At 34.4% G+C, this 15,280-nt stretch overlaps 1 protein-coding gene across 5 annotated transcripts in view; it reads right to left on the bottom strand.

Annotated features, from left to right (window-relative positions):
• FBXL20 (F-box and leucine rich repeat protein 20) overlaps window positions 1-15,280 on the bottom strand; it is an 89,564-nt gene that overhangs the window by 40,074 nt on the left and 34,210 nt on the right. For all 5 annotated transcript variants that reach the window (XM_072938807.1, XM_072938809.1, XM_072938808.1 and 2 more), the window contains exon 2: window positions 9,480-9,541. In XM_072938807.1, the coding sequence (XP_072794908.1) occupies window positions 9,480-9,541 (62 nt within the window). The remainder of the gene's footprint in view (window positions 1-9,479; window positions 9,542-15,280) is intronic.

The raw sequence follows: 15,280 nt of genomic DNA, 5'->3' as shown, positions 1-15,280 counted from the left end.
GCTGCCAATCTATAGGATAATCACTAGGCTATGATGTTTTGGCCCCAAAGCTTTTCATTTCAGTGTCTGAGAGGTCTTGCTTTTCCTTCTGGTTTCCTTATTTCCCAAGGATACTGGTAAATCAAAAAGAACTAAATATAATAGTCTTTCTTTTGTGGCTTTAACCACTATACATATGTTTATGACTTCTAAATCATACTGATAAGCTTTAGACCTGTATACATCTGCCTTTTGACATCTCTCCTCGGATATTCACAACTACCAAAACTGAACTCATTTTCATTATTTTCCTCCCATTAACCCCATTCCTCCTATTTTATTTATCTTAGTGAGTGTTTCCACCATCTACTTGGCAGGAAGCAAAAACACTGGGCATCACCTCTGACTCCTTTCCAATATGTACCCCCATAAGCAACAAATCAAATCAACCAGCAAACATATTGCCAATCATAACTCTTAAGAACCTCTTGATCAAATCCATTTTCTGTCTAGCCTATCATTACCATGGGGCTCAGACCATCACTTCCTCCCAATAAAGGACAAAATTTTTTGTTTTAAATTATATATAAATAAAATTTGTTATGTAATTGTGTATTATCACAGCTATTTTTATTATTACACTTTTTGTAAATATTATTTATTGTAAATTAAACTTATATACATAACACACACTATATATGTATATTAGAGAGAACACACATATTACAAAATTTACTTTTTTACAGAGCGCAATCCAGTGAATTTTAATACATCCACAATGTTGTGCATTCATCGCTAATTTCAGAACATTCTCATCACCCCTAAAAGAAACCTTGTATACATTAGTAGTAACTCCTCATCGTCCCCTCACTGCAGCCCCTGACAACACCCATCTCTATGAATTTGTCTATTCTGGGCATTTCGTATAAATGGATTAATACAGTATGTGACCTTTGTATTTGGCTTCTTTCACTTCGAGTGTTTTTAATTATACACTTACGTTGTAGCACACATCTGTACTTCATTCTTTTTATGACTGAATACTATTCCATTGTATAGATATACCACAATTTGTTCATCCATTTGTCAGCTGATGGACATTTGGGTTGTTCCCACTTCTTGATTATTATTAATAATTCTGCTATGAACATACATGTATAACTTTTTGTGAATATATTTGAGTTTAGGAGTAGAAATGCTGAGTTATAGGAGGAAGGAGAGCATCCATGAGGAGGGTGACCAAGCATGAGATACTGGACAAGCAGAGCGAAGGGGCAGCCTAGTGTGGATGTCACAGGTTGAGGGGGCTGGGAAGGACGTCCAAGCAGGTGATTCAGCATGAGGAGTTGGAGCCTGAAAGAAGTGAGGGTGTCCACACATTGGGGTGACCTATCATATGGTGTCAGAACGTGGGCCATGTGAACAGAGAATCCACATTTAGGAGAAACCCAGCATGGGTTTTGGAACACAAGCAGAAGAGAAGAGTGTCCATGTAAGAGGAGGGGGCTAGTCTGGCATGAAGTGTGTGAATCCAGTGGGGTGAAGATGGAATCCTTGCGCAAGAGGGAGATTATAATTAGGCAGACTGATTGCAATTAGGATGACTGATTACAATTAGGAAGACTAAGTAAATAACGAAATGTATTAAGGATAATGATAGGTCTGTCACTGACACAGAAGGGAGTTACAAATCTGGAAAGGGAGGAAACTAGACTTATATGTGTTCGACTGGAAAATACAAAATAAAATATTAAGGACTACTGATGGGACATTAGGTCTGCACTTGAATGGTTTAGGAAGAAAAGTTTTTTTCTACCATACTGCAACTTTTCTGTAATTTGAGACTGGTTAAGAAATATTCTTCACTTTAATATCTGCATCTAGGATTTTATACGAATGAAATCATAAAGGATGGTTTCAAAGACTCACAAGAAGAAAGATCGCTATAGCTGTGCTACAACAGCAGATAACTGGGGGAAACACGGAACAGATTTTGAAAACTATGGTAAGGTTAGGAACAAAACAAGAATGGTCAATAGCATCACCCGGATTCAACATTTATTTTGGGGGTTTCTGGCTAAAATGATGCAAAAGAAATTACTCTAAATATTGGAAGAACTGTTTTTTTTTCTCAGGAGATACAAATATATAGACAATCTAAGAAATAACTAAAAATTCCTAGAATTAATATTAAAAATGTAGATAAAAGATGCAAAAAATTGATAGCTTTCCTTACAACTAGCAAAAACAGAAACAAATTTATTAAGAAACTACCGAAATTTACTAAGAAACTTGCTATTTCTTGAGAAACTATTAAGAAAAGGAAAAAAAAAACTATTAAGGACATGAATCAAGACAAGAATAATTAACAAAACACAATGTTCTTGGATAGCAAAACAAAAACACCCAAAAAGTTAATCTTGTTAATTCACAGTCACCGAAGAAAAAAGGTCAAGTCATAAAGGGTCTACAGAGTTCTTAATTATACCCAGAACTCTGTTAGGCAGAGAGAAAAATTCAATAATACAAGATATCTGCCCTCTAGAAGCTTATAGTCTTGTAGAAAGAAAAATGTAGACACAGGGCAGTTTATGGTTAACTAATACAATGTGTGACCTGAAAACATAAGTGCTGCTGAAAAAGTCTTCAATAAATTCTCAAATATGGGACATACTGACTACTCCCTTATTAAGAATCTCCTATCCTGGCTTCTCAGATACCACCTTGTATTTACCACTTATTATACTTCTTTTCAAATGAAGGCATTTCTCAAAGTTTAGTTCTTATTCTTTTGCTTCACTGTTTACTAGTGTAGTTCATGGATCACCTGCACCAATATACCCAGTTTTTGACAGAAATACAAATTCCTGGGTCCTGGTCCAGACCTACAGATTCAGAAGGCATCTGCAGTTTTTTTTCTTTAAAACACTCTCTCCAGGTGATTCTTACTAATATTATGAAGGTGATTAACTTATTGCTTTCAAAAACATTTGTAAAATACATGAATTTACAGAGATCACCAATTCAGATATTTTTAAAGGAAACTGCAGAACAAGTAAACCTACATGTTTTTAACCCCCCCAGTCATAGACTGAAATATATCAGGCTAGAGAGATGACAAAGTTTCATCATTAATTTACAAATTCAAATTTCTAGGTCAAGATGAATCTTTTAGTTAATCCATATCCACTGACAAAAAATGAACGTCAAAGATAGCACCTGCATGAGTTTGTGATCTAATACTCAAAAGAAGTCAAGGTCAAGAATCATTCTTCAGTCAGAACTCTTGTTAAATGATTCAAAATGGAGGATGGGAATCAGGTAGAAAGGCGAAGGTGGAGGAACCTAACTCCTTGTACAAATCTGACTTTTGAGACCACGTTTGCTTTATACAGTCAAAAATAAACGAAATCAGTTCTACTTCTGGTTATGGCTGAGTGAGTTTCCACTGGACTAACCTTCTAGACACAACTACAAACTCTGAACAAAATATAAAATCAACCATCTGAAGGCAATAGAGAGTGAACAAATGCAGGTAGCTACTAATAGGGAAAAGGGGACAACAAGACACTTTCCTTTTTTTTTTTAATGGCTTTTATCCTGAGGGTAGGTTATACTTGGGGGCCCTGAGAACGTGGATAGACTCTGTGAAGAAGAGCCAGAGAACAGAGTTTGGAACAACCACTGGCAATGGCTATAGCTAGGGTAAAGATCTTAGCTTCTAAATACTATTCTCCACTTAAAAAAAAAATCCCAGAGCTCCTGCAGAAATGGATGATTCCAGGACTGTGTCAGGAAAAGTACAAGAAGGTTCTAAAATATCTCACTATGTCAAAAACAAGGGTGTATTCAAAGAACGATGGGCACATATTCCAAGAACACAGAGTGTAACTGTAAGGGGCTCCCATTGGCTAAATCTGGAATATTTTGAGCATTAAAACAAGGATAACCCAAATGGGATTACAACACACTAAATAAAACAGGAATCTATGAGCCTATGTTGATGTTAATATATAAAGAAACAAATGAGATAGAAGGAAAAACTCTTCTTTAGGGAATTCCAACTAATAAAATGTAGACGTAATGATGGAATTAGAAAATCACCATTTGGCAACCACGACAGTAATAGCTATTTCAGGCAAGAATTAAACTACTGAGTCAAAGTTTGATGAGAAACAAGATATTTACATTATCAAAGTATTTCATCACAGGACATTCACTAATTATAAAGGGGAAAATGTTAACATTACAGTAGAGAAATCTGGCAGATACTACTCTAACCAAATGATCAAAGTTAACATCCACAGGAATGGGACAACAGACATCTTATGCCTATGACACGATACAGTGAGAAGGATACTACATTGTTCCTGTGGTGTTCCTACAAAACTGCATCAACTGAATTTAATCATGAGGGACATTCTATAAAATAAATGGTCTATAATCTTCAAAACTGTCAAAGTTCTAAAAGACAAAGAAAGACTGAGGGAGTATTCAAAATTAAAGTCATCTGAAGAGAAGGGACAAATAATTGCAACCTGTGATCCAGGATGCAGCCTGAATCAGGAAGCAAATCTTTTTTCTCCTTATTTGTAAAGAACATGAATGGGACAATTAGTAAAATAGGGATAAGGTCTACAGACTAGATAATATTATTATGTCAATGTCCATTTCCTCATTTTGATTACTGTATTGTGGTTATGTAAGAGAATGTCTTTCTTTTCAGAAAACACACACTGAAGTCTTGAGGGGTAAAAAGTGTCATCTGTAACTTACCTCAAATGATTCAAAAAAAAAAAATAGAGACAGTGATAATGCAAGTGAGGTAACATCTGGGGAATCCAAGTAAAAGGTTTATGGAAATTCTTTGAACTATTTCTGTATCTTTTCAGTAAATCTGAAATTATTTAAAAACAGTAAGTTAGAAAAAAAGAAGTAAAAACTACATTAAAATCTCAAAGGAGTGAGAAGTAAAAAAAAAAAACAAAAACAAAAACACACACAATAGCCACTGGCTTATTATCAGCCACATACATTTACTTGGGTCATCCTGCATTCTGCAAACTAATTCTTACATCCAAGCCTTGACTCATAATATAATTAATATGGAGAAACACATAAACCTCAGGAAACAAAGTGATTTTTAAAAACAAATTTTACACTGTTTTCACAAATTTTCACCTGATTTCTTAAGATTATTTTCTAAATATTGTTTTCTTCTATGATAGTCCTAGAGGACCCACATTCTCCTGTCTCCAAGATAGCCCTGATTTAGACAGAGATATGATTTTAAGACTATTAAACTAACTTCACAGTATCAAGCTGAGCCTCATGGTACTTAATGACAGGAAGACAAAAAAGACTTGAAAAAACAGACAGTATTTTCACATAGCCAGGTGGTTCTTAACTTCAAAACACAAACTCTATTATCCCACATATATACATAACCTACACATAAGCATTGTGCCTAATATATATTTTATTAATAGTCCATCACTACCATGGTATCAAGGCAGCACAGGAGTTGCTGCTAAGAGTAATAGGGGCCAAACAAGGGCTGAAGTCTCTCCCTGACAGAACTAAAACATCCAATTTATTCTTCAGAGTATTCTGCTGTTGTTTCTCTAGGCAATGGAATGTTAAGCTTGGCAATATTAAAATCTCAATATAAAGAAACAAGCAAATCAGGGAGGAGATGAAATTTTAGAGACAAGCGGCATCCAATTATCCAATTTACTAATGGACTAATGCAAAGTTTGTAAATTCTCCAATATAGACAATATCATAAATGACAGCTAGCTCGTCAGGCAAGCCTTAAGGGGAAAAAATACTAATACCATGTATTATGCAAAAGAGCTTAAGCCTCAAATCTTGTAGTATACCTGAATCAGAAGATCCTTTGCTTCTCTCCACAAAGGGGAAACAATAATCTATCTCAAATCTGAAAGGTCCTTCTCCCTCACTCCCGTTCTCTGTCTAGTTAATCGCTACTTACCCCTTTAAGACTCAGTTCATGTATCTCACTTCTTTGGAAGCACCTTCCGAACTCTCCAAGATTGGTTGTAAAGTCCTACATGTGAACTTACTGTACTGCTCTAGGCAAACCTCGATATAGCTTTATATTGATTATTTTCATGTTGATCTTTTCTACTACTCAGCAAGCTTCTTGAGGACAGTGATTCTTGTTTATTTCTATACCCAACGTAATGTCTGGTACATTGCAGGCACTTGGTGAATGTTTGCTCCTATAGTAAAGCTTAAGGCAATTCCAACTATAACATTCTGGAAAAAGCAGAACTACGGAGATCAAAAGATAAGTGATTGCCAGCGGTGAGAGGGAGAGATGAATGGGCATAGATTAGAGGATTTTCAGGGCAATGAAAATACTCTGCATGATATTGTAAAGATGGATATATACCAAAAAGGTTTAAAGGAATATAATTTAATTATTTCTTGACATCTCATGACTTTCAGAAAGAACATCGATTGTCATCCTATGCAGTGAAACCCTCACAGGTGACTAAGTGACTAAAAGTTGTCTCTTCATTTGAATAAACAGCCCTGTGCTGTCATGGTTTTGAATGTTTCTATTTTTTCTTAATTGAAGAAATACTGATTTATAAAACTGTTTAAGTTTCATGTGTACAGATTCATACTTCTACTTCTGTATATCCCACAACAGTCTCACACCAAAGACTTATTTTCCACCTATTACCATACAGTTGATTCCCTTTACACCTCTTGTCCTCCCCACCACCCCCTTCTCCTCAGGTAATCACTGCTCTGGTCTCTGATTCTACGTGTTTGTTTTTGTTCGGTTTGTTCATTTTTTAAAATTAATTCTTACAATTCTCCCTTACTGTCAGATAGCTGCTTCTTAAAATTCAGTGGACCCTCTATCAGCATTACTCTTATGATCCCATTTTTATCTACTGCTATTCATATTCAAATCTGTATGAACTGTGTCTAAAGAAAAAATAAAGAGTAAACAGAGCGTGAGAAAAGGCGAGCATATAACCTCTGAGTAAAATGCACATTTGATCTTTCAGCTTTGCATCCTGTTTCTCTGATTTGTTCTGCATAACTGAGAAGGCTAGAAAATAAATGCTCGATAAGAGATTGCTTATTGGTTTTCTGTTTTTTGATTTAAGAACATCTGCCAATTTGCACCCTTAAGTTGAGAGGTGGTCACTTTTGGTAGTCTTAGAATGTAATCACATCATTTTATAGTCTATGGGTGAAAAACAGAACCAATAGTAATATACATAGCATTTTTACAGCACTTTCTATGTCCCAGGCACTCTTCTAATAATCACTTTATATTTATCAAAGCTTTTGATTCTTAGGATAACCCTAAGGGGTAGGTACTGAAATCCTCAATTGATAGCTAGTAAATGACAGAATTCAGGTGTTCAGATCCCAGAGTCCATTTTCTTAACATTATGCCTTTAAGGAAAACACACACACACACACCTATCCACCCTGAATTCCTAGCAATTGAACTGAATTAAAAGCTACGACAAATCATCAATGTTGTAAGCTTTTTGGAATAGGATATAAGATAGCATGTATGCAGAAAAAAGTTAACATAGCAGACCTATCCTTAGAAAGGCCTGCTTGCAATGCTGACCCTTGGATGGCAACATTTTACTTTTGTTGTCATAACTTACTGCTGGAGGAATGAAATACATCCCGAGTGACTAACTTCCCTGGGAAAGGACTCTTAGAAGCTCATGTCTGGTTTCCTCTCTATTTCACTCCATGCACTTTTTCCCTTTGCTAATTTTGTTTTGTATCCTTTCCCTGTAATAAATTATCTCCACAAGTATAACTATATGCTGAATCTTGAGTCCTCCGAGTAAATCACCAAACCTCAGAGAAGTCTTGGGGGCTCCCAACATAGTGTGATTACCTATTCGAGACAAAAAGTCCCAGTCAATTTATTCTTTCCATCTAAGTTGAGAAAGTTCATCTTCTACCAGCTCACACAGACATGTTACATGACAATTACGACCTAACACCCCAACAGTTGAAAAAAGTTTCAGATCCTTGTAAGTAATAATAATCCTCATTTTGAAACTGTACTTTGTTTTATAGCTAAAAGGGCATGTGTGGGCTCAAGCAGTCTTGTATTTTTATAGTAATCAATATCATCCTCAGAAGGAATCTTTGAGAAACAAGTAAATTTACAGTAGCTCTTGGAAAACATACAAGAGTCTTTGTCTTATAAACACTGACATTCATCTTTCCAGAGGTACTCCTAAATAAATGCATATGGTTCTGCTCTGAAAGGAAGTACTGTCAATCCTGCTAACTGAATTTCACATTATGCAAACAGTGGATTCTAGCTTGCTAGAGCATTGATAATAAACTTTATTTCAAAAGGGAAGGAGGAAATTAATAAGTAAGCTAAAGTAAGTTAAAGTTAAGAGGAAACAAGAACACTTCCTTAATTCATTGGTAACTTGGCTGTGGCTTTGCATTTATAAGGAAATAGTATGGTCCTAACACAATTTTTCTCCTTGTAGAAATGTATGTTGGATCAAATGATACAATATTTAACTTAAAATCTAACCAAACCAAATGTTGTATGCTATTTATTATTAAACTGCATTTTAAAAAACAGATAATACACAGACATGGGAAGAAATTCCAAACACACAAACTCAGAAGACACAGAAAGGCTGAACAACAAAATAAGTAATGACAGTAACAATTTAACTCACAGAATTAAGACAAATATTCATGAGTTTATACTGCTATCAATAATTGAATAAATAAGTAAATGTAACAGAAGGGAAAGCTCTCCCTTACAACAGAATTTCAAGTAATAGATGCAGAAGAATTACTGAAATACATAATCTTGGCACATATGGTAATTCTTTCAGGTAACATTAAGGGATGCTAACATTAATGGACAAAAATCAGTTAACACACAGCCTCAACACATTTCCCTACAAGATATTTAACAATTATAAAGAGACATAAGGATGGTAAAATCATAAGTGTAACATAGGGAAGTTTCAAATACTTTGTCTTTTTATCTTTAAAAGGCTGTAACACTTCTATACAGCACCTCAGTACGTGCAGTATTTTATTGCAAATATAAGTCACTTCATAAGACACATTTTTGATACTGGGAAGTGGGAGGAAGGGATAGATTAGAATCATTCTTCAAAAATAAATCAGTACTATAATAAAATAAAATTAAAATTAAATAAACTACCTCTTTTACATTATGTATAAGAATAGGGCAAAAGGAAAACTAGTAAACAAAATATATAGGTACAAATTGGGTGGGAGAAAATTGTTACTAAATTAAACGTTCAAATATCTTAATTCATACCTAGAAAATACAGAATAAGATCATTTAACAATAGAATCAATAAATTAAAAAATTCAGATAATCTAGATCCTATACCTATATAGAAACAAGTCAAAAGATTTTTAAACAGGCAAATGTGATATACACACACAAAAAAACATAAAAGCAGACTTACCGTAATAGGAGTTCTTTGGGAAGTTTTTTATTGATCACAGCTTCATCGCTATTTGAGAACATCTGCAGAAACAAAATGATCATGTCAAGTGTTACTTAACATTTTACTATGTTCAACTCAACAGTTTAGAGCTGATCTTAGGAGAAAGGTGAATAAGTACAGTGGGTGTTACAAGCCAAAGTATATTTTCAGAGACTCTTTAGGCTGAAAAATATCTTTGAGACATACATACATTTATTTATTTATTTATTTATTTATTTATTTATTTATTTATTTATTTTTGTTGCAGTGGGGGCGGCAATTAGGTTTATTTATTTATTTATTTTTAGAGGAGGTACTGGGGATTGAATACAGGACATCATGCATTCTAAGCAGGCGCTCTACCACTTGAGCTATACCTTTCTCCGAGACATTTGTTCCTTGTCTTCAGAGAAAAATGACTAGCAGTCAGAAGGTTGATATTATGTGCCGGGTATTGTTTTAAGTGCCTTTTTATGTATTAATGTAATGAATCTTCATACTACCTTTAATCTTCACTTTACATGTAAGGAAACTGCAGTTACAAAAGGTTTACTAGCTTAAAAATCGTATCACCACAGAGTGACCATTTAAAAATGCCATTAAGGTAAGGTCATTCTCCAAATCTAACTCACATTAACTTTTTCATGGAGGTGTTCACAAACCTGGGATAGGGAACATTCTCTTCCAAGTTTTTACAAATCATACAGAAAACTAGTAATGCTTTATAACCACCACCATATACATTCTGGATATACACAGTGATCATTTAACAAATTAATCAAATAACTCACAATGGATACATTTAAACAGAGCCACCAGTTTTTCCACAAAGGAGAGCAATCAGTGAATACTAATTTTGGACTGGTAGCAAGGAATATATTAAAATTATAGTTTAAGTAAAAGATGATGTAGGTCTCTAAGATTACAGGGGCAGTGGAAGTTAAAAAAAAAAAAACCTGGAGGTGGTAGGGTAAATCTCATTGGTAGAGTGCATGCCGAGCATGCACGAGGTCCTGGGTTCAATCCCCAGTACTGCCATTAAAAATAAGTAAGTAGATAAATAAGAAAATAAACAAATACCTGATTATCTATCTTCACCACCACCAAAAAAAAAAAAGGATAAAAAAGGATTTTTCAAGAAGCTACAGAACTTTGTGATGGAAAGTTGGTTCAGTGCAGCAAACACACTATATTATAATAAAAGTAATGCTATTGCCTGACATGTACATGTTTTACAAAATAATCTGACACCAAAGAATAATCTGCTTCCCTAAAATATCTACTTATTAATGGAAGATTTTTTTTAAATCATATCCCACTTCTACAAGACGACTTTCAAAACGAAGCCATCACATTTCCTCCTAAACAAGTTCTTCTCAAATTGCATGATTTCTAAGACTGTACCACTAAGATAATTTTTCTCTGGGTATATTTAAAGGAAAGAATATATGAAGGGGTTATAAAGTATACCTTGAATAATCTAGGGTTGATGACAAAGGAACAATGTGTTGCAAAGATAGCTAAGGTATCCAAAGTTGAGACCTGGGGAACTTTTTGAGTTAGCACAAAATATGTATCTTGAGCTTGAGATCTCTGGGAAAAATGAAGTTTGTAAGTATACAACAGTATCACTGAACACTCAATCTACTAGACTATGCCCAGCTCAAATCTACAAACGTAAAACATAATCACTTTGCTAAGCTCTTTATCTTGTATATTCAAAGTATTTGATTAAATGCTACATATCTCATCTAATAAGGTACTTTGCTCACTTGAATATAAACACTACTTAAATTGATAAAAATATAAATCACTATGTGTTGTTCACATAACTTCTACAACCCTAGATATCAAAAGGAATAGAAATCACATCTAGCAGCTAATGTCTTCCCTTGCGTCAGTCAATATAGATTAAATGCTGTTATCTTTGTGGGAACATGAATGTACACTGGCAGGGGATTGGGGGAAGGAACAGTGTCCTGGGAGTATCTGGGAAACACCAAGTGTATAGGACATTTGTCCAGATTTGTATTTCCCTCCCTTTCTTTCTGCACATATGTATCCTAACTCCAAGTTTGCAAGAAAAAATAAGATCAAACGCTCACAAACTGCGGTCACCTGACTAGCAGCATCAGCATCAACCTGGACCTTGTTAGAAATGCACATTCCTGTGCTCTATTCCAGATCTATAGAATCAGAACCAGGGTGTGAGGGGTGGTGGAAGTAGAGGGGCAATTTGTAGTTTAACAAGCCCTCCAGGTGATACTAATGCTAATGATACTAATGAGACCCAAAGGACCAGATCAAATATATTGAGGATCTCAAGGCTTATATTAACAGTTCTAATACATAATCAGAAAATTTTATTATTTGAAGTGACACAGCACTGGAGCTTAGAAAATACTTAGAGGTAGATACCAAATAATTTTAGACATTTTCTAGGAAACCCAATTGGCTTCTGTTCTAGTTCATGGCATTGTTTATAAAATAAATGTTTCACAGACGCAATAGTATGTTTTAGATATTTTACTATTTCAGCTATATTGAAACTCTAGATTTTTCATGCAAAATATAAAAGGGTCAAAACCAATTAGATCAAGGCTATAATGAATTACAACAAATTTGTGATGGTTTTAGATATAACAGTTGTAGAGGAAGTGACTGTTCAAACATTTGACATTCTTAGGTTACCAGGTTTCCTATTAACCTGGGGATATATCAGCATGCAATTTAATAATCTATCCACAAACAATTATAAGGACATGGTCGGGGTGGGGGGGACCAAGAGAGCAACTAGATCGTTCTCTCTCGATTACTTGTTTCAAGGTAGGACATCATCCCCTAAACAAACAGATATTGCAACAGCCCTGTCTTCTAGGGATGGGCTACTCTTAAACAGGTTTTTAAAATCTAACAGATTTGGTTTTTCATACATTAGCATTTGTTCCTTTGTATAAAACTGTAATTGTTTTTCTATAAATGACATAGCTGAGAAATCTAACTTTGAAACCACCTGTTGCAAATTGTAATTACATCATCTAAGAGAATATCTGAATAGTAACCTTTCCCCTCCTTTTTTTTTGCTATTATTTTTGACTTTCTAATCAGGTTTTAAATCTTTGGCCCATACTGGGCATTAGTTTAATAACATAATGAATTTAAATGCTTAGAACACACACAAAAAAAGACACAGAAAACAGGCTTCAAATTCAGTATCTGGGTGGGAAATGGCAGATGAGGTGAACAAAGGCAATAGGAAAGAAATACTTAACAGTGACCCCTGCTGATTAAATTAAAGTATAGCTACCAACTCCAAAAAAGGAAATTAAAGGCTCTAAAATCAATATTAGTCAAGCCTCATAGAAGAAATACAAAATCTAATGCATATTTTGGTAGAGAATACTAGTTATCCCAATATTCATTCACTTATCTAGAGTAACAGAATTCCCAGTTTTTAGCCAGCACATGGCTGTGTGGAAAGAAGACTATTTCCCCTGTAGTCAATGGGATGTAAGAAAAAGTGATGTGTGTGCCTCTTCTTTACTCCTTCCTCAATTCTGCTGTTTTAAATGTGATTTAGATGACTTAACTCCATCTTGTATCCTGAAGTTGAAGGCCTTAGTTTAAAGATAAGCAGAAAACTAGAAAAAGCCTGCAGATGATTGCAGAGACATCATGCCTCTGGACTTTTGTATCAGAGAAAAATAAATTTCTATCATATTTAAGCCACTTTTAATTTGGGTCTCTGTTGTAAGCAGCTAAATTTACTAATATATTTTTTTAGAAGAATGTATTTTTTAAAAGATAATCTTTTGTTTCGCAAAATGAAAAAATAAAGGGTTTTGGAGATTGGTTACACAATACTGTGAGTGTCTTGCATACTTGACAATGGTTATGATGGCAAATTTTAAAGTTTAAAAATGAAAGTTTTTTTCCTCCACATTTTAACATTTCTGAATTTAGGAAACATCTTACAATTAAAATCAGAAACTTTTTTGTGGTGTATAAAATAATGGTATATTTTATAATCCACAGCAACTTTTAATTACATACAGTAAGTAAAGTATAACCAACAGGAAGAAAACAGAACTAAAATAGAACTAAATAGACCATTTGCTGCTTCTCCTCAAACAGGCTCTGTGCTTTTTGTTCATGCAATCTTCTACACAGCACCTTTGCAACCAAACTTGTCTGTTCTGTCATCAGAAATAATTAACGTCCAGTGGACATGCTATCTATGTTGTGAAGCCTTTCAAAATCTCCCAAACTGGATTTGATTATTCCTTCTCCTCTGAAACCCCAAAGCACCCTGGTCTGATGTGGTGTCCATTATATCAGACTGTAAGCTCTGAGATGAAAGGGCCCTGTCTGTTTAGTTCACCACAGTAGTCAGAAACCAACACAATGCCTAGAAATTCCTGAACAAATGAAATGTTATTTCTACTACAGTATCTGGAAATACTCCTCCTGTCTGTAAATTCCCAACAGTATTCTGTGGTTTTTTCACTGTGCCTCTATAGCAAAGTGCCTTGGAAGGGAGGGTGGTGGGGAGAGAGGGCAGGAGGGAGGGAGGAAAGAAGAAAGGATGGGAGAGAGGAAGGGAGGGAATTTAATAAACTGAACACTACCCTAAATTTAGCAAACAACATGCAAATAACATCAGCACAACAACAGACTGAATACCATCATCACAAAAAATGATTAAAATAGTTAAAGATAAGTTTGGAGATTCGGCTTATGGCCCATTTATTTCAAGGGATATGAGCTACATTACATTCCTTGTTTAAAAAAAAGTGGTAATAATAGCTAAGTTTTCACCATTATGGAATTTCATGTATATATGCATTTTAAACAGTTTTATTATGGCATAACTCACATACAATAAAATTCACTGGTTTTAAATGTACATTTCAACACTGTTTAGTTAATCTATAAAGCTGTGCAACCATCACTACAATTCAGGGTTTTTTTTTATATTCACTAGCTTGTTTCATTTTTTAGATTCCACATATAAGTGATATCATATAGTACTTGTCTTTCTCTGTACAATTCAATTTTGATGAATTTCCATCACCCCCAAAATATCTTTCATGTCCATTTGCATTCAATCCTAGTGCTGATCCCCAACCTCAAGCAACCATTAATCTGTTTTCTGTCTCTGCAGATTTCCTTTTCTGGACATTAAAAAAAATGAAATTATAAAATATATCATCTTTTAAATCTGGCTTCTTTTATTCTTATGTTTTTGAAATTCATCTATGTTGTAGCATGTACCTACATTCCTTTTTGTTGCTGAATAGTATTCCAGTTTTTGGAATTCTGTATTTTATTTATTCATTCCTAGCTGATACACATTTGGATCCCTACAATTTTTATTTATTTATTTACACTATTTTTAATAATGCTGCTATGATCATTCTTACACAAATCTTTGGGCTGAAATATGTTCTCATTTCTCTTGGATAGACTCTAAGGTGGAGAGTTTCTAGGTTGTATCATATGGTAATTTTATTTTAAACTTTTAAAGAAACCACTCAATTGTTTTCCAAAGTGGCTGTACCACTCCATTTTACATCCTCACCAGGAGTATATGAAATTTCCCGGTATGTTCATGTTTTTTACCATCACTTGTTGTCTTCTTTATTTTAGCCAGTCTAATGGGGTGGTATCTTCTTGTGGTTTCAATTTGCATTTCCCTAGCCACTAATGCTGTTGAGCATCTTTTCATGTGTTTTTTAGCCATTCAAATGACTTCTTTGGTGAAATGTATATTCAAATCA

The sequence above is a fragment of the Vicugna pacos genome, chromosome 16 (genome assembly GCF_048564905.1).
Source record: "Vicugna pacos chromosome 16, VicPac4, whole genome shotgun sequence".
Classification (NCBI taxonomy): domain Eukaryota; kingdom Metazoa; phylum Chordata; class Mammalia; order Artiodactyla; family Camelidae; genus Vicugna; species Vicugna pacos.
Note: the sequence above shows the minus strand (reverse complement) of the source record. Positions and strands in the feature narration are given on the sequence as shown.